General features: G+C 36.9%; 1 protein-coding gene across 5 annotated transcripts in view; it reads left to right on the top strand.

The window, feature by feature from the left end:
- USPL1 (ubiquitin specific peptidase like 1) overlaps positions 1–15,715 on the top strand; it is a 33,341-nt gene extending 17,626 nt beyond the window's left edge. For all 5 annotated transcript variants that reach the window (XM_077868210.1, XM_077868206.1, XM_077868207.1 and 2 more), the window contains exons 6-9: positions 2,734–2,863; positions 5,909–6,034; positions 11,216–11,373; positions 13,653–15,715. In XM_077868210.1, the coding sequence (XP_077724336.1) occupies positions 2,734–2,863; positions 5,909–6,034; positions 11,216–11,373; positions 13,653–15,532 (2,294 nt within the window). In that variant the 3' untranslated portion in view covers positions 15,533–15,715. The remainder of the gene's footprint in view (positions 1–2,733; positions 2,864–5,908; positions 6,035–11,215; positions 11,374–13,652) is intronic.
- The last annotated feature ends 4,472 nt before the right edge of the window (positions 15,716–20,187 follow it).

The raw sequence follows: 20,187 nt of genomic DNA, 5'->3' as shown, positions 1-20,187 counted from the left end.
TAAACCCTCTCCTTTTGCTTATTACCTCATATCATGTGACAGAGGTGGTGATGCAGGTAAGTGGGGAAAGGAAAAGCTGTCTAGTAAATGGTGCTGGGACAGTTGGTTCCTGACAAGGGGGAAATTAGATCCCTACTTGACACTGTAATCAGAAGAAACTTCAGCCTATTTAAAGGCATAAACATGGAAAAGCAGAATTATAGAACTTAGGGAAAAAATATGGGTGAATATTATACCACTTAGTGGAGAAGCGTTTCTTAAATAAGTTACATAAAATAGCGGTAGATATGATCACATTGAAGTTTGAAACCTTTGGGTAAAGATAGAACAAGGAGATAAATCCTGGCTATCTTGTAAAGAATTCTGTGCATTGCTTTAAAAAAAGAAAATTGATAGAAAATTGGCCAGAAAACGTTAGTGAGCAATTACCAGAAGGGAAAACTTGACAGCAGAGAGTCACTGAAAGATTTGTATCATGGCAAATGATGGTATTTTAGGGAAATATGCAAACTAGTAGTTGGGTAGGCATTGGGATGAAGATACTGTAGGCAAAGAAACCACTTAACTAATTGCAGCAGGAGGTTATAAAAATTGGAATTAATTGGTATTATATGTTCTCTAGTGGATGCTTTATGCTTAATACCCATAAAATTTGTAAACAAAGGAAAAATAATTAGGATCCATTTAGGAGCTAGATAAATTCCTTAAAATCTGTAGGCATATAACTTAACACTGTTCTGAGCTCTTTTATTATATTTTTTCTTTCATATTTTGATTCACTGAGAATTATATGTATTTTTAGACCTGAAGATTCTATGTTGTCATTATGAAGTAGATTATTTACTTTTCAATTCATATTTAGGGTAAGATTTAAATGCTAGTAACTATTACAAACTCCTGCTATATTAAGTGCTGTTTTAATAGTTTGCGTGTGCTGTTACTGTGTGTGTTCCTGTTTAGGAGACTGATTTGTATTTATTTCTATTTATAAAAAATATTTTGATTTTTATTTTTGTACAAAAGTAGTGGTGGAAGAGTCGCTACAAAGGTGATTGTTAAAATAACTATTGGTATTTATAGAGCATGCTTAGGCAGTAACACCTCCTGCTCTGTTGTTGAGTCCTGCCAAGGTGACTCCTCCTGGCCATGTTCCAGGCTACTGTCACTCCAGGCTAGGGGGAGAGCTGGACCATGGAAGTGATAGTGTCCCAGGGGAGGCAGCGGAGGGAAGGACTCTGATTCTTTCTAGGGTTGAATCAGTAGAGTGGCAGCTAAGCTCCCCTGGGGACAGGAAGGTGAGAAATAAATTGGAAAACAAGAGTAGAATGTAAATCCTATTTAAAATGCCTGTTGAGGGATCCCTGGGTGGCTCAGCGGTTGAGCACCTGCCTTTGGCCCAGGGCGTGATCCTGGAGATCCGAGATCGAGTCCCACGTCGGGCTCCCTGCATGGAGCCTGCTTCTCCCTCTGCCTGTGTCTGCAACCACCCCTACCCCCGTGTCTGTCATGAATAAATAAAAATAAAATCTTTAAAAAAATAAAAAAATGTCTGTTGATCTCAAAACTGGAAGACTGGATTGATTCACGGTTCAGTTTTTGTTTTAATGACACCAGAATTCAGATCTTCTCTAGTCTTAAAGTCATTGAACTTTATTTATTTTTTTTTAGAGAGAGAAAGTTATTTATTAGAGAGCAGGGAGAGGGGCAGAGAAAGAGACTCTCAAGCAGACTCAGAGTGCCCTACATGAGGCTCTGTCTCATAGCCTGAGATCACAACAGTCAAAATCAAGAGCTGATGCTCAACCAGCTGAACCAACCAGATGCCCCTAATTTCAATTATTAAAAGATGAGCCTAAAAGATTTTAGGAAGAGTGGTAGATGAGCAGTGGGGTGATTTGAAGCAGGCCCTTTAACCCTGTGTATCATGTTCTCTCCACATGCAGAACAAGAGAGTTGGACTAGAAATGGCTTTTTTTTTTTTAAGATTTTATTTATTTATTCATGAGAGACAGAGAGGGGGGCAGAGACACAGGCAGAGGGAGAAGCAGGCTCCATGCAGGGAACCCGATGTGGATTCGATCCTGGAACTCCAGGATCACGCCCTGAGCTGAAAGACGTTCAACTGCTGAGCTACCCAGGCGTCCCTAGAAATGGTTTTTTAATGGTTTTGTCCACTCTGACACTATTCTGCAGTGTTAAACTGGATAGATATATTGTTTTTAGTATTTGTGGTGAACTGTTTGTATATTTTTATTTTGTTTTTATAATCCTATATTACAATTTTGTCTTATACTCTAGGGCTGTTCAAGCTGTGAGGATTTTTTTTTTTTTTTTTTTTCCTGGAGAAAAACTTTAAAATAGATCTGAGGAGATTTTTTTAGGTCTTTTCTGTCTTGAGTGGCTCAGTCAGTTAAGTGTATGATTCTTGATTTCAGCTCATGTCATCCTCAGGGTCATGAGATTGAGTCCTGCGTCAGGCTCCATGCTCAGTGGGAGTCTACTTGAGATTCTCTCTCTCTCTTCCCTCTGCCCTTCTCCTCCATGTGCCTGTGCTCTCTCTTAAAAAACTTTTTTTTCTTAAAAACTCCCCCTTGCCCAACTGTGCATAACTTACTCTGTCATATATTTTTGCATATATTTGTACTGTGAATATAGTGAGAAAAGATAAGTTAATAATTTTGTTTTACTTCTTTGAGTTAATTATGAGCAATAATTTTCCCTTTCTTTTTAAAGGTGATATGGAAAGTCCCGTGTTTGCACTTCCCCTGCTCTTAAAAATGGAACCCCTCATTGAAAAGCTCTTCATGTATTCTTTCTCATGGAATTTTGATTGTTCACAATGTGGACACAAGTATCAAAATAGGTTAGTCTCTCTTTTTTTAAATGGACATATTTTATTAAAAATGGTTCCAAGTAATAAAATTTGAATAAAACTCACTTCCATTCATAGCACTGCTCTCACCGTGGTTCCTTCTGCGCTCCGTAAAATTCCTTCCATATCTTGAAGTCTCCTCACCATTAAGATTAAAAGGAAAAATTTGATGCCCAGAAACTACAGTTTACTTGCTTCTTTAAACTGGAAGAATAAAAAAACCATGGTTTGCCTAGATTACTAATTAGTAAGAGTTTTTTCTTAAGTTTTGCAGTGGAAGGGGGGACAAATGGGAAGAGTAGTACATTCCTCTCAGAGCTCCCCCTCTAGATTCCCTGCTGAGTTAGAATACTTCTTAGAATTCTTTGAAATGATAGGTTTTGTTTATTTCTGTGTTAGCAACTAGGGTTTTTGTTTGGTTACATTTTTATCATGGTAGAAACTGATTTTAGGCTTCCAGAATCTGGCAATAGTCCTGAGAGGTTACTTTGGCTCTCCTAGTCCTCCATGAGACCAGCCACCAGCAGAATCCTCTTGCATGTGAGCTGTCTCAGCCTACTTTCTCCTTCTCTCATGCCTTTAGGTGAGGATTAGAGGGATCGTGATTGACACACAGTCATTAATGCTCTGAGATTGGGACTTGGGAAGAACCGTGTGAGAAGAAAGCGGCAGTGGATTTCTTTTGTTTCCATACACTGACCATATAATAAGGAGAGTATGTTTTGGAAGAGGAGTCAGAGAAAGTTTTCATTGCACAGAGAAAGTTGCTGGCTGGCAGTTAAAAAGATTACCAAACTGATTCTATTGGTCATTTATTCAAATTACTATAATAGAGATAATTATTTCAGTCCTTTCCTCTTTTCTTACCTACTAGCAAATTAGAAAATTTAGAACTTCTTAAAATTATTACATAAAAATGTAAGTGGAAACTATTGCTTAGATATTATCTAAATTGAGATTATTTTTGGTATGCAGGTAACAGAACCAGAAAACTTTTTACCACTTAGCTCAAAATCACTAGAAGAGAGTAAGAATAAGCATTTCACTCATACCTAGGACTTAAATAATTTTTTATGAGTATAAGAACGAGTATTTCCTGGTCTTGTGTCACTGATTCATATCATATCATTGATCTTTTCCTCATCTGATAAATGTGGAAAGACAAATGTGAACCTTGAAAAGGGGTTAAATATATACCTAAGGCCCAAAGTGACACACTACTAAGTGACAAAATTCAGGCTTAGGTTTCCTGGCCTCAGACTTTCCTGCTGACTGTTGTATATTCCTTAATCACCACCTGGATTTTAAATAATATAAACAAATTTGTTGATTAAAAGCAGCTTAATTACAGCTTTTTCAAAATCCACATCTGAGTTGTTTGACAGCTTTTCATTGAGTATATTTTGTGTGCTAGGAACTCAACAGAAAAATAATCTGTATCCTGGCCAAAGTTAGTGAGATAACAGATAAACACGTAATTGAAGGTCAGTGACTTAGTAATTATTTTTGATCTTTTAGATGCAAAATGTTAAGTGCATTTTGGAGGTGTATAAAAAAAAACTCTGAGGGCTCAAGGGAAGGAAACTACTGGCCAATTGGGTTTGCTGCTGTTTGTTAATTCTTCTATTCTAAAAACAGTTAAAGAGGAAAAGCTAAAATGAAGTGGCATTTCATTAAATACATCTTAGTATATCATAGTTTAAATCTGTTTCCACTAAATCTGATGGGAGAATATCCAGCAAACTCATGGTTTTATGCTGCTGTTTTTAGGCCCAGTTTAAGATTTTACTTTATTTACAAAGTATATTTTGGAGGCAGTTAAAAACGTGTTTGGAGTCAGATTCCCTATATTCAAATCTCAGGTCTATCATTTGTCATCAAATGATATACGCTCTATATTTCACTTTGCTTGTCTATAAAATGGAGAGAATAGTACCTGCCACTTAGGGTTGTTTGGGAGATGAGTGCTTAGCACAGCACAGTACCCTGCTTTGCACGTAGTAAGTGCTCAAAAATGTTCGCTGTCATGTGGTGCAATTAACATTTATTTGCTGAGACAAATTCCTGTTTATAGATCAAAAAATAGGAGCCTTTACTCAGTCATCGTCTCTGAGAACCAAGAATTTGGTATAAATTAGTCATTCCATTTTAGTGATAACATTATGCCCCTTTGCTTTTAAAATGTTAGCTTCCCTGAGAACTGGTATATTTGTAGCAGTCTGTGGTTATGTCACTTATGATTGATCAGTGTTTGTTATTATATAGAAAAAAAGCTAGTGTCTTTTTGGTAATTAATTGCTCTTTTAAAGGTATTTTTATTAAAGGGAATCCAGTTGAGATGTAGTGTACGTCTTTAAATACCATCTTTCTAGGTGCCTGTTGCTGTCAAGTATTTAGGCTAAAATGCAATTTTAAAACTTCTGTAACCAGTGAAACAATTACAACTGGTATTCTAATTTTTTAAAGATTAAGAAAATTAAGTTGTATGTATTCCTGATTATATATTTGTAAATGCCTTTTTAGTTGTCAATATGGATAGCCAGATTGTGAATCTTAAAAGGAAGGAATGAGCTCTTAATAATTTTGGAAACAGTAGCTCTCAACTAGGGACTATTTTGTATCTCAGGAGACATTTGGTAGTGTTTGGAGCTAATGCCATTAACCGCCACAATTGGAGGCAGTTAATGGCATCTACTAGGTGGAGGCAGTTAATGGCATCTACTAGGTAGAGGCCAGGGATGATGCTAAACATCCTCTGCACAGGACCAGTGCCTCACAGCAAAGAATTACCCAGTGTAAAATGTCATTGGTATTGCTCTTGAGAAACCCTGCTTTGAACATTTTCTTTATCTTACAGCTGAAAAAATAGAGATAATTATTGTGAAGAGTCTTCACAGAGAGCTTTACTATGGTTTGGAAGGAACATTGGCATATGAATTTATTATATTTATTATATTATAAACCAAGATTTAGGCATTGATTTAAATTAATGTAAATGAATTTAAATGAATTTAAGTTTGTCTCTTTTTTTGGCAGATATATGAAGAATCTGGTCACTTTTACAAATGTCATCCCTGAGTGGCACCCACTTAATGCTGCCCATTTTGGTCCATGTAACAATTGCAGCAATAAGTCACAGATAAGAAAAATGATATTGGAAAAGTGAGTTAAAATTGCCTTACTCTTTTTAGAACAAAAATGAAGGTGGATTTAGTGTGTAGAATTGAAAGTAATGACTATAACCTACTTTTCAGAAGTTTGAGTTAAATAACATAGTTATTCTGGCCACTAAGCAAACTGTCCCAGACAAAATACCAATGAAGACCTGTCTTGGGGTGATTGTATGACCCTGTTCTACTGGTGCCTTTCTTTCCTTTACCTTTTTTCTCCCTTTAAGGATATTAATCTTCCAGTTTTTCTCTCCTCTGCCAAGTGCCTGGAGTCACTAGAATTCTGTGATTCCCTTAATCTAATTTCAAGAACTAAGATGACTCAAAGATGAACCACAGGCTCATCTGTCTGAATTCCTATCTTCTCCCAGAACCCAAGCTAATTCTTCATCTTCTTATAAGCTTTCTGCTGCCTTTGAGCAGATGTGTTTTTATTATATTTTGCCAGCTTTTCTTTTTGTCCTTGGTGGGACCACTGGTTGGAATTACTTGCTCCAAAACTACCACCAGAAGCCCCATATTTTAAACTCAGAGGTCAGTTCCATTATAGGCAGTTTGTCTGTCTCTCTTTGTTAATATACTCACACACACTTAGACATCCTTTGTAACCTTCATGTTTAGTCACCTCACCTCTGACTCTGCAGTAAAGAAATGTTTGGAGGTATAATTTGGTGTCCTGAAAAACCAGGCACATTAACCTTTTCTTACCTTTTCTGATGCTCTTGGAGGATGTGACAGGAAATCCTTCAGTCTGTACTAAAACAGTGCCCAGACTCAAGGAAAAAAGAGCAGTGCGTCTCCTACCTCCTCTCCTTTAAGCATCCACTTGACACCTTTAAGGTAGTATTTACTTGGGCAATTCAGAACAGTGTGCTCATTCCACATTTATACAGTCTTCTTCCACCTTTATATAGTCTTCTTTTATAGTAGTGGAGGACTGGGGCCTTACACCTAACACCTGGGCCCCATCTCTGTAGCCCCTCCCTGTCCTCTTTCCTATAGGATTACATTTTTTGTTAAATCAGTACTGTTTATTATTATAAATATACATATATTCCATCTCTATCCAAGCAGTATACATGGTTATGTTTCATTTCTTTTGTAACTTTTAATTTTTCCTGGAATTACTAATTTCTTTGTGTTTTCATTTGCATTGTTTATGCATTGTGAATTTTTTCCAAATTCTTCACACACCCATCAATAAATTTTCCAAACAATTAAGCGTTTCACAGTTTTTGAATCCTCTTCCCCACCCACCCACCTCTTTTTTTCTAGAAACCGTTCTTCTGCCACTTTTTATGCTGCTGCTTCAGTGTTCAAGGTTATACTGATTCTTCTCCGTGCCTAGTGCATGGGAGTGCTCTTTACACACTCATTCTGTCACAATCCCAGTTTTTATATCCGGGCCTTAACCCCACATTCTTCATTTGTCACCTATCAGTATTGAGTCTTTCAAGGGATCTGTGGGGTATACATATGCTCTTTTCATCATTGTGCCCACTCCATAGCACTCATGTCATCACTTCATCCAGTCTGCTAAGTGACCGCTTTCCTGCTTGCTGTTTGCCTTCAGAATACTTGTTTCCTTGTTTGCTTATGTCTCCTTTTCCTTCTTTTGGTTTATTACCCTCCTTTTTTTGGTCATTCACTATCATTTGATAGCATTTGAGTGGAAAAGAAAAGGAGAACCTTTAACCTGAGGTCCATAGTCTTTCGTGGCTGTCTGGGGTTTCAAACTTTTAGATTGAAGTGTTACAGGAGCCTTTTTTTGTTTAAGCCTTGTCCTTGATGAAAAGGTAGTAAAAGGGCAACAAGATGTGGGTATCTGCCATCCTATACTGGACCGTTGGGTTGTTTGGAGCTTCCTGGTGTATGTGATTTCATCTAACAGCTATATCTGCTCTTTCTCAAGCCCCAGCATTGAAGATAAAATTATACTACTATTTTGTTTTATCTGTTAATTGATCGCATTGCAAGATAAAATTTTTCATTATACAGATATGTTGCTTTATTTAACATTAAAGATTCATGCTCTGATCTGGCAATGTATCTGTTAGGTGTAAGTGTTTCGATGTGAAATGTGTTTAGAGTTCTAATTTATAAGCAGAATTTATAGTTTGGACTTTTACTATATTCAAAAGTAATTGAGCTAGTATGTAAAATTCATTTAAATATTAAATGACAAGGTCTTTATAAAGTCCTCTGTAGTTTTTTACTTTGAAATTCATATTCTTGATTTGTTGATATCTAATAGAATTTAGAAACAAATTTAATATCGTTTTTAAGGATAACTTAAAAGTAATTAGGTCCATCATGATATTATGCATAATTTAACCTTATAGCATTCTAAAAATTAATAGTAGTATAAGTTCCCTGAACACTTTGTCTCAGGTAATCTGCACTTCTAATATGTTCCCATTAGAAAGAGTCCATTGATAAATCAGGTGAATGAGATCTAACAAGTTCACATCTTCTACTTTAAGTAAATTATTTAGGAATTATATTCAGAGTATGGTGTTGTGGAGCACCAACTTAGAACCTGATTTAATTTTACTTCACAAACTCTTAAAATGAACCTCACTACTGCCATGACCACTTCTAGGAGTCTTGTCATACACTATGCTGGATTGTCATTTGAAAAGCTTATTTATGTAAACTTCGTTTTTAACAGTGATTTTTATTTATTTTTTTAACGACTGTAAAGGGTAGGAGAGGGTAGGAAGAGAAATTAGATGTTTCTTTTCTGTGTTTATAGACCGTATTAAAGTGTCATGAAAGTTTGGATGGAGTACTTATACATAAAATAATTAAAATTATGTTTCTTAATTTAAGTCTTTATTGTCTTTATTGTGTGGCAAGAAAAATGCTATATTATTTCTGAGATCCTTGAACTTACTTCTAAAGAATACAGTTGTAAACCTTTGTTGAAGAGTTGAATACTTCTGAAGAAGTATTTTGTTTACAATTAATATGAACCAATTCTAATTAATTATGTCTGATTTTACTCATATTTTTCATTTTTCTGTCAGTATGAAATATGAAATCATTCAGTGATGTAATTAGATCTAAAATTTAAGGAGATTTCAAAATTACATTTGCAGATTTTTTTTTACCTAAAGCCTATATTTTTATGGTTCAGAAATACATATATTCACATCGTTAAAATTGCATTTTCTAAAATATGAATTACTACATTGCATTTGTTAGGATAAAAATAAAACACTAGTCCTCTTGGCTATTCACATGAGACTGTGGCTGTTCTTTGTGGGACAGGGACTTGGTGTTTCCCTGCTGTCTGTGGGTAGCAGGGCAGTTAGCACAGTTCCTGTGTGCTGCTTTCCCTATTTTCTGTTTTCTCTTTTCCTGAGAGTAGATCCTTATAAGAGGAGTTTAATCTCAAGTAGGGAGGTGAATACAAATGGATCTTAGCTTGAAATCTCTTGTGACTCTCTTTCCAGTTCTGTTAACCTGTCCCATCCAATTTTTTTATGGTTGAGTCAGTACCTAACTTGATCCTCTCAGCTCTGAGCATCATCTTTGACATGACTGGCATTATGGGTAAGCAGCAGCCTGAGAACAATATCTATTGCTAAGGTAGGAGTAAGTTCTACTCTCAGCTGAGTGGCTGGAAATGAGATCAGCTGGAATTATGGGTAGGAGGAACCTGTGACTTTTAAGGGACACTAGATAGAGTCTAGGGGACCCTGAAAAAAAATGAACTAGATGAGGAGGGGGCATATGCTTTATTTTATTGAATCCAAGATGCCATCGTTTATAAGTTCCATTTTTTAAAAATATGCCATTAAGAAAGAAATGTTGCCTATTTAACACTTTCCATGTTTAACTTACACAAAGAAGGCAGGAAATTTATGAGTTTGCATAGTCTAGGAATCAACAAAAGAATGTTTTAGTAACTGGCCTCAGAAGATATCTTGAAAAGGTATCATATGAGACCAAGAGAACTAAGTATTAGTACTTATAGAGTCAGGCAGGTGCCTAAGCCTGCATGTCCAGTTGTGAGAACCTATCTCTAATTTCACTGTGGGTCATTGATTCAAAAGCACACTCTTTACATGTTAACATATTTGAAATGGGAGTACATCTAAGAATTGATGGCATGATAGAGTTTAGTTGGCAGTTTTCTTCGCTAGTGGTATATGTTATAATTGGTGGTATCTTAGATCAATTAAATAGGTATGACAAAAAAACGGGTTAGCATTATAGACAGTTTTACAGGACTTTTTATTTATAGGTACTTAAATTTTGAAGACTTGATTATTCCTCTAACAGAATGATTGACAAGAGATAACTTACTCATTCCTTGTCACTGAATAATCTGCATTTTGGACATTGAAGTTCATTTCAGCTGAATAAACTTTGATAAGCTAAGTAAGTTTGATAGTTGTTTAAATATTAGGAAAAGAGATATTTTCGACATCTTTCTTAAATCCTGAAAGCTTTGTTAAATTTGGTTATTTGAGGGACATCTTTGGGTTATATGTTCTGGTTTGTCATGTTACTGTAATCATAAAGTGTATTTTTGAAATGATGGATGTCTTAAAGTTTCTAGTAAATCAACTAGTATGTTGTATTTTCTTCTCTATTTAGGTACAAATTAAAATTCCTAAGTAAAAGTTGTACTTTGATGGACCTGTCTGCTTCCTGAGATAACAGTGAAATAGGCCAAATTATTAGCATGTTGAGGTTTTTAAAATGTTTAATGTCTTAGGTTTGTTACTTTGCTTCACATATTACCTATTATCTATCTAATAAAAGTAATTCATTTGGGCACTAGATGTCCAAGAAAAGTCTAAAAAGTCTGGATTTTTCCCTGTGATTTTATAGAGTAGTTATGTTACAGAGAGATCTTCTTTAAGCCAAAGCAGCATTGCAGCTTACAGAGCAATTTTTGTTTAATGGTCTGTGTTAGAACCTTATTGCATGATGGCTTCCAACTGTCACTGATACCATTCTGAGAAGGGTTTACTGTTACATACTTTGTAGAGTGAGTTCTCCATTTCTAATTAAGGCACACATCTGGAGGTTCTCAAGAAAAATTAGTGCAGTTAGCCTTGGGAGTATTATGTGTGACTTCCTTGCTTCAGATCATCTTTTGTATAACAGGCACAGGACATTACATTTGTTTGACTTCATTTGCCTTTCTCTCCCACAGAGTATCTCCTGTATTCATGTTGCACTTTGTGGAAGGCTTGCCACGTAATGACTTGCAGCACTATTCATTTCATTTTGAAGGCTGTCTTTATCAAATAACTTCTGTAATTCAGTACCAAGCAAATAATCATTTTATAACGTGGGTTTTAGATCCTGATGGTAAGTGTTTATTTAAACCTTTTTCTTGGGGCACCTGGGTGGCTCGGTGGTTTAGTGTCTGCTTTTGGCTCAGGTCATGATCCTGGGGTCCTGGGATCAAGTCCCACATCAGGTTCCCCGCAGGGAGCGTGCTTCTCCCTCTGCCTATGTCTCTGCCCCTCTCTCTCTCTGTGTCTCATGAATAAATAAAATCCTAAAAAAAAAAAAAAAAAAAAAAAAAACACCTCCTTTCTTGTATAATACATGAAATCTAAACTCCAGATTTTTTTTTAAGGCAAACTTTGCCTTGACACTTTTCCCGTCTCACTTCTTGCCCTTGCCTTTTCTTCTGCCCTCCCCCCCCCCCCCCCCCCCCCCCCCCCCCCCGTCTCCTCTGTCACTGGTTTAGAAACACTCCTATCTTTGCTTTGTAGATGTATGGGTATAAACATGCATATGCATATTTCTTTTCTAGACAGAGGAGAAGATCACAGACTAGTGTTGGTTTACAGTTTACTTTTTTCCACTTAGTATGTTTGCTTTTACTCCATGAGTAATATATGTTCAGTATAGAAAAGTGAATGGTGGCAATTTTGATTTGTTTAGATATGTAACCATGTACTTCTTTTAGAAAGAAAGTACATCATACTGAAGGTTTTTAACTGAGAAAGAACAAAAACAAATTTTGCTTAGTTTGCAGTTGTTAGTAATATAAGTAAAAATCAACATCTATTGGGTGCCTGGCTGGCTCACTACGTAGAACATGTGACTTTTGATCTCAGTGCCACATTGGGCATGGAGCCTACTTAAAAAGAAAAAATTTTTTAAAGTGAAGTAAACATCTATATCTAAGACTATTAGACATTACAAACTATGTAGTCTTCTCTCACTAAAATAGAATATCTGAAATCCATAATTTGCTATAGTCACGATAAAGCCTTTATTTAAATAAATTTTTCAATAGAAAGTTAAAAGTACAGCTCGTAAGTACAGCTAAGTTTTTCTTTCCACTTATCTAATATGGTTTAATATTGAGTTTATTTTTCTCAAAGTGTTCATTTTGTCTTAAACAAGATCACTAGCCCCATAAAGTGTTATATCAGGCTGTTGGTAAGGGGTCTCTGATATTTTTTTTCTCTTTTCTATTGTTTAGACACTTTTCATATTTTGTGTTTTCCTCTTAGGGATGTTTTGGGTGAATGACACAATAATGGGTTATAAAGGCACTTAGCAAAGTAAAACTCACTTTAGAAATACTGTCACCTAAAGTTTTCCCCTACTTCAGAATTAGGGGGGAAATAATTCTCAATAATGTAAATAAAACTAAAAAAAACAACTTTAGTTTTTTGCTGCATTCTAGGGAATCTGAGATCCTCTTCAGGTAGGTTAGATGGTTATATGGTTTCCATCCGTGAGAACATGTAAAAATCATGATTACGTTTTAAAAATGTCCTGACTCTCCTATGTGTCATTGGATCAATCTCTGGGGATTAAGCCTGAATATGAATCAAGTAATTCTAATGTGCATGTGTGGTAGAAAACCACTGATGGAAGCAAACAAAAGTCTCAAAGCTTTAATGGGTATAGAATTAAAAATAGTAGGTTCATGTGATATATCCGTAAAATTTAGTGAATGGTTTTCTTGGAGGGATTTTTGTGTGTAAAGGAGGGTCCCCTCTTCTCTTGTCATCCATCACTTCATTTTTCACTTGACAAATGAGAAAATAGAAGCTCAGAAATAATATAAGCAAACACGTAAAAACCTCTAGTTTTTTTCCTAACCAAAAAAAGGAAAAGAAGAATTGAACTAAATTAACAATTGAAGCAAATATTGGTACTTGAGGTTACAGGCTTCATTTATCTTGAAAATTCGTGTAAAAGGAAAAACTTAATCAGTTTTCTGATATTGTTGGGTAAATTGGGTGATAATACTGTGATTTTTTTTTTTAAAGACCTTATTTATTCATGAGAGAGACAGAGAGAAAGGCAGAGACACAGGCAGAGGGAGAAGCAGGCTCCATGCAGGGAGCCAGATGTGGGACTCGATCCCTCCCTGAGCCAAAGGCAGACACTCAACTGTTGAGCCACCCAGGTGTCCCAGTCTGTAACTTTTATTAGCCAAATAAGACTTTAGCCTTTGGCAGAGAAAAATGGTGACGTAAGGATAAGACCATGTTCTCTAATGTTCTCCTTTGCTGGATATTCAGGGATATAGCTGAAAAGTGAACCTAAGCCAGAAGAAAGTGAACCTAAGCTGGTGAGTTTTGAATGTCTAACCTTATTACTTCCTCATCCCCTAGGAAGTTGGCTTGAATGTGATGACCTAAAAGGCCTACGTTCTGAAAGACGTGAGAAATTTGAAGTTCTTGGTTCAGAGATACATATTGTTATTTGGGAAAGAAAAACATCCCAAATGACAGATAAAGCATCTGCCTGCCTTCCACTTAAAAAGAGTAATGATGAGCCTGCTTTCAGTGATGAGAAACCAGCCTCTCCAACATCGTGTTCTGTGGGTGATACTGCCACTGCTGGGCCGTCCTCAAGAACTCTCCCCACTGATGTGGCAATTGCTCCTAGCAGTCTCTCGCAGGGTGAAGCTGTAGCTTGTGGACATCATTTATTTTCAGGTCCAGAAGATTTGGTTGACAGTGATATTTTGTCTTTGACACTTGAAGAAATACAGATTAACTCTGAACATTTCCTAAATGAACATGTTGCAGAAAATGCAGGAGTCTGCAAAACAAATACTTCGCAATCACAAGAGTCACGAGTGGCTTCTTTATTATCAGCTCCATGTGTTGAAAAGCTTACTCAAGACCAAGTCATGGATTTAAGCTTTCCATCTCAAATTGTAGATGCAAACATGCAGTTGGCACAGATGAATACAAAAGACGTAATTACTAAACCTGTGAATAGTACTCATGCTACTGATCCTCCTATACATGGAATAAAGCCAATAGAAGTTGAGGGTACGGTTGCCCTAGAGGACACTCCATTAAAACAATTTCTTTCACCCAAAACTGAGAAATTAAAACCAGAACAACCTGTTACAACTCAGGTATCTAATTTGATGAAAAATGAAACTGCAACATTTTCTCAAAGCATGATAATGAAGCCAGTACAGAATCCAACTCTGAAAGAAACTCAGAAGAAACCATTTGTAGGAAGTTGGGTTAAAGGCTTATTAAGCAAGGGTGCTTCTTTTATGCCACCTTGTGTTTCAGCTCATAATAGAAACACTGTAACTGATTTGCAGCCTTCAGTTAAGGGGGCAAGTAATTTTGGTGGTTTTAAAACAAAAGGCGTAAACCAAAAGGCTAACCGGGCTTCTAGGAAAGTTAATAGGTGTGCAAGTAAACCTCCTACAGTTAGTAATTCTCTATCAAGCCGTCCATCATCTGGTAGCATGACTTCTCATGTATGTACTGCTAATGTTATTGCTGATTCGGATGTTTTGAAGAAATGTGAAAATGCCTCATACGGAGCTCACCGCAGTCACGATTCTTATATAAAAGAAAATGGTATTTCTTCAGCAAACCATGAAGACTCTGTTGAGGGTCAGATTCATAAACTTCGTCTAAAACTTCTTAAAAAACTTAAGGCAAAAAAGAAGAAATTAGCTGCTCTTATGTCTTCCCCCAAAAAAGGAACACTTCCAAGTGAAAAATTAGAACATGTGTCCCATTGTGGGTCTCGAAACAATTGTGAATCAATAGAAGACTTGTTAAAAGAACTACAGTATCAAATTGATACTGCTGACAATAAATCCGGGTGCACCAGATTTCCATACAGTAGTCAAAGTCATGAAGAAATTTTAGCAGAATTATTGTCTCCTGCAACTGTTGTCTCAACAGAGCACTCAGAAAATGGGGAGGCAGACTTTAGATACTTAGAAATGGGAGATGACAACGTCCCAGCACCAGTGTCTACTGAATTAAACAATATTCCCCAAAACACACATCTGAAACAGGACCATAATTACTGTAGCCCCACCAAGAAAAATCAGTGTGAAGTTCAGCCAGACTCACTGACAACTAATGTCTGCATTAGGGCATTGAACTTGGAAAGTTCCATGAAGACTGATATTTTTGATGAGTTTTTTTCCACTTCAGCATTAAATTCTTTAGCAAATGACACAGACTTACCTCATTTTGATGAATATCTGTTTGAGAGTTGTTGAGTGCATGTTACCTCTTTTTAGTTTAATATTTATTACTGCTCTTGGGAAAACTTACTATGTTATTAAGTAGTGTTTACACACTGGCCTTGTCATGAACAAAATATAAGCTACTGAAGATTTTACCTTTGGTTCTACTCACAAAGCATGTCATCTATTTTATAAATTAAAATGATCGAGAATTTGTTTTCCTTGTTTGCCTCATTTTTGTCTTGTGGTAGAATGAGGATTTCAGAATGTTACAAATGAAAAGTAGTATCTAGTTTCTGACAACCTGGTACATAAAATTTCTACATTTTAATTTTGGTTACACTGGGGATCCCTGGGTGGCGCAGCGGTTTGGCGCCTACCTTTGGCCCAGGGCGCGATCCTGGAGACCCGGGATCGAATCCCACATCAGGCTCCCGGTGCATGGAGCCTGCTTCTCCCTCTGCCTGTGTCTCTGCCTCTCTCTCTCTCTCTCTCTGTGACTATCATAAATAAATAAAAATTAAAAAAAAAAAATTTTGGTTACACTGGTTCAGGAAAAACACTAGTTTGTACAAACTTAAGTCCTTGTATATGGCATACAGAATGTGTGACTGGTAATGATTCTGTGATCATATAAGACCCTAAACCTGTTTTCTTATACCAGTTGAGTACTTTGGAATGTAAACTTACCCCCCATACAACTTTCCTTCTCTACCTATAAAAGATGGCAGGAAACCTTGTTACTAGAATTTTTAAGTAATGTTACATGGTCAGTAAATGATCTCTAACAGGAAAATAACCTATTTTCCTGATTTTCTTTGATATGCAAAGAGTTGACATCATAAATATGTTTCTCGCAGCACATGTATTTCTGCAAGCAAGAGTTCAGGGAGGTAATCAGATGATTATGAGACTTGCTATATAAGTTGGGTTCTGTTTTATATGAAACACTAATTCATTTAAACCTCAACATTTCTCTGAGTGAGATACTTTTATCGCATTTAACATAAACAGAACAAAGCTTAGTAGATTGTAGAGCTGGGATTGAGGAGTGTGATTACTATAGCGGTTAGAAGTACGTGTTCCACTGGTCAGTTTTCATTTAAAGTTCGGGTACTTCACACCCTGCTATAGTGATTTGAGTTAGTAGGAGTCGTTACTAAAGTTTTAAGGGTAGCAGTCTTGGAATAGACTACTCTGTTAGGGACTCCGTACTTCATGATTGATTTGTCCAATTTATTCTCAGTTCTCCCTTCCATTCCCTGTTTTCTGATTACAAAAGTACTGCATGTTTATTGTCAGGAGAAACTGGGCAAATAGAAGTATGGAGATTTTGGATCATCCATCTTAATGGTAGCTACTTTAGCTACTTTACCACTACTTTAATTTAAGTGGTAACTACTTACAAGCATTTTCATATTTTTATGCTTATAGACTTTAAAGAAATTATATCGTACCTATTTGTAAGATCTTTTTAATGTTTAATGAGCACTTTTCCATCTTATGGTTTTGACAGCTTTTGGATAGCTATGAATGTTGTATGAATTATTATGTTGTATGAATTATTGTTTCACCAGTCCTTAGATTTTGAGGTGATTTGTACCATTTTGCTATTAATTGTGCCACAGCAGTTACTCTTGTTAACTTTTTGTGCAGACCCAGGTCTTATTTTTTAGGAGTGGAATCCCTGGGTCAATGGATATGCATTTTAAAGTATTAGTGATTGCATGACTGACTTTCCTGAACCTTGACCACCAAGTAGTAGCATTGAGGGTGAAAAAAATCTTAGCTGCTTTTATTTACATTTCCGTGATTACTGGTGAAGTAACTTTTTCTATAGCTTTATTGGCCAGTTGAGTTTCTCTGAAGAATTGCTTGTTCATCCTTGTTATTAATTATTTCTAGATTTCTGCTAAATGCCAAGCAGTATTGTAAACTTCAGAGATCAAGCAGTCAAAAAAATATGTATTCCTGCCTAGTAGAGGAACTTGCCTTCTTTCTAAACAAGGAAATAAATATATAATGTTAAGTGGTCATAGGAGATACAGTTGATTCTTACTTGTGGTGGTTCTGTTCTATAAAGTTTCCATGAGCATTCCATGAACATGAAAGATGAACCCATTATTCCTAGGGGGAAATAAAAGGTTCCTGTGAGCTTCTGGTCACAACATTATTGTCAGGTGATCAACACATATCTTTGTATTTTGTGTGCTTCTGTTTAAAGACCTTGTGTAGTATACGTTAATTGGTTTATTCCCATTGAATACAAAACCAATACAGGCACTATAAGTCATGCCTGAATGAAGCTTATCTAACACATGAATTTCTTCTGTAAGGCATGCCACACCTATCTTGTGTTTAGGAATACCAGACAGCACTTTACAGTTGGGGGCCATTTAAACAGTGAAATCACCAACAAAAGGCAAATAAAAGGCAAATAAAAGGCAAAAGATGTGCTAGATATACATTAAAATAACATGTATTTGCAGTATGAGAGTGGAGTCAAAAAGGTAGGGTGTTAAGATTTTAGACCTCAACTGGGGTCACACATGTTGGCGACTGTGGGTATCCATAATGACCACAAAAGCATTGTGTGTTGGTTTTTGTTTTGTTTTTTGTAAAGATTGTTAGAGAGCAGGGGTGGTGAGGGGCAGAGTGAGTCTCAAGCAGACTCCATGCTTTGCATAAAGCCCAGCATAGGGCCTCCTCTCACAACCCTGAGGTCAGGACCTCGGCCAAAACCCAGAGTCAGAAGTCCAACCTACTGTGCCACCCAGGTGCCCCTGTGTTGATTTTTAAGGTTATAAATCTTAGCAAGTAGGCAAAATCAAATACAGAATCTGAGTAATGAGGTTTGACTAGATAACACCAGTACTAAATACTATGGAGGAAAATGGCGAATGAGAGCATGAGAGAGTCCTTAGACTGAGTGCACTTGGAAAGTTTCTTGGAGATGGGTGTCATTTGAGCAGGGACTTTAACGAAGTTGGGGAGTTGGACATGTGACTGTAGGGGGAGGGAATTCCAGGAATAACAAAAGTCCTGAGGAGTGAGGGTCCTTAGCATGATTGAGGAGAGGGAAAAGGCCATTATGGTTGAGCAGAGTAAGAAAGGGAAAAAATGAGATTAAGGCTGATGACAGAAGCCAGCTTTTGTATGGTTTTGTGGGCCATAGTGAAGACCTTGTCTATGCATGAGAATAATGGAAGCCATTGAGAGGTTTCAATAAGGGCATAACGAGATCTAGTATCAGTTCTGAAAGGATCACTGAAGTGTGGACAATGACTACAACCAGTAGGAATTGAAGCAGTAGTCTGTTAACAGCCTCCCCAGAGTTTAGGGTGATAGCTGTGGAGGTGTTTAAAAGCAGCTGGATTACTGTTGCATTTCAAAAGTAGAACCAACAGGATGTGTTGATGGGTTGGATATGGGGCAGAAAGAGGAACCTTAGATTTTGTTGCTTGAGCAGGTGGGTCATGCCGTTTACTGAGACAGGACAGACTGGGCAGGAAAAAAAGGAAAGCATTCAATCTTGGATATTAGACTTGCACATGGAGACATTTTAATAGGAAGATGGATCTGCAACTCTGACTCAGGAGAAGTGGACACTAGAGATTCTCAGGAACTGTGAATGCATGAGTCGTATTTAATGTCACAATAAAGGATGGGGTCACTTAAGGACTTAAAATAGCTCTGGGGAACAAGAGGGGCCATGGGAGGAAGACCAGATAAGTGTGGTGTCCAATTAATCATTGGCTTTGGTAGTTGGGAAGTCCTTGGTAACTTGGCGAGGACAGTTCAGTGAAGCTGGGACAAGAAATGTAAGTGGTCCCAAGAGAGAAGGGGTGGTAAGAAAGTGCAGGTAGAGACCTACCATTTTGAAACATTCACCTGGTGCTTGGTGAGAGAATGTGGGATCTAGGTTTTTGTTAATGTTTCTAAGGTGGGGGATGTCATAATATGTGTGTGTGTGGACCCAAAGCGTCCATAGATGTTGTAGATGAGAGGAGGGACAGTTGCAGGAGTAAATTTCCCCAGGGCTGAGCTCCAGGATGTCAGAGGAGGTGTGATCTCCTAGGAACTAGAAGAGTTTATCCATTTTAATACTACGGAAGACAAAGTATATGGATACAGATATTAGGAGATGTGATGATTAGAGATGAGAAAGGTCACATTTTTATTTTCTCAGGGACATAGTAAAATTACCAGCTGAGAGTATGAGGGGAGAAGTTGAAAATTGAGGAGAAGAGGTTAGAATTTTTAGTCTTGAGGGCTAATTGAACAGGGACATAGCAGTAGGCTTGCTAGACAGTGTTGAGAACCCACCAGAGGTTTATGACCATAAATTTAACTGAGATGGGCCAAGATGGTTTATTTTTTTCTCCAATTAGAGTAGGTGGGAAGTTGGATTCATCCAAGGTTAGAGGTATTGCCAGGCAAATGGGACAGAGGAGAAAAGGAATTAAGGTTTTACGAAAGGAAAATAATTATAGTGATGGGTAAGGAAGGATGTAGGACATAGGACAGATGATCATTTAAAAAGTGGTGGCGGATCCCTGGATTGGAGGTGGATTCAAAGAATGCCAGGGTGAGATTAGTGGAGCAAGTAAGCTGGTGAGAAAGTAGTGTGCTTGAAACTGAGTTTTGGGGAACAGTGCAGTTATTGGTGATGCAAGTCCTGAAATAAA

Source organism: Canis aureus, chromosome 24 (assembly GCF_053574225.1).
Source record: "Canis aureus isolate CA01 chromosome 24, VMU_Caureus_v.1.0, whole genome shotgun sequence".
Classification (NCBI taxonomy): Eukaryota; Metazoa; Chordata; class Mammalia; order Carnivora; family Canidae; genus Canis; species Canis aureus.
Note: the sequence above shows the minus strand (reverse complement) of the source record. Positions and strands in the feature narration are given on the sequence as shown.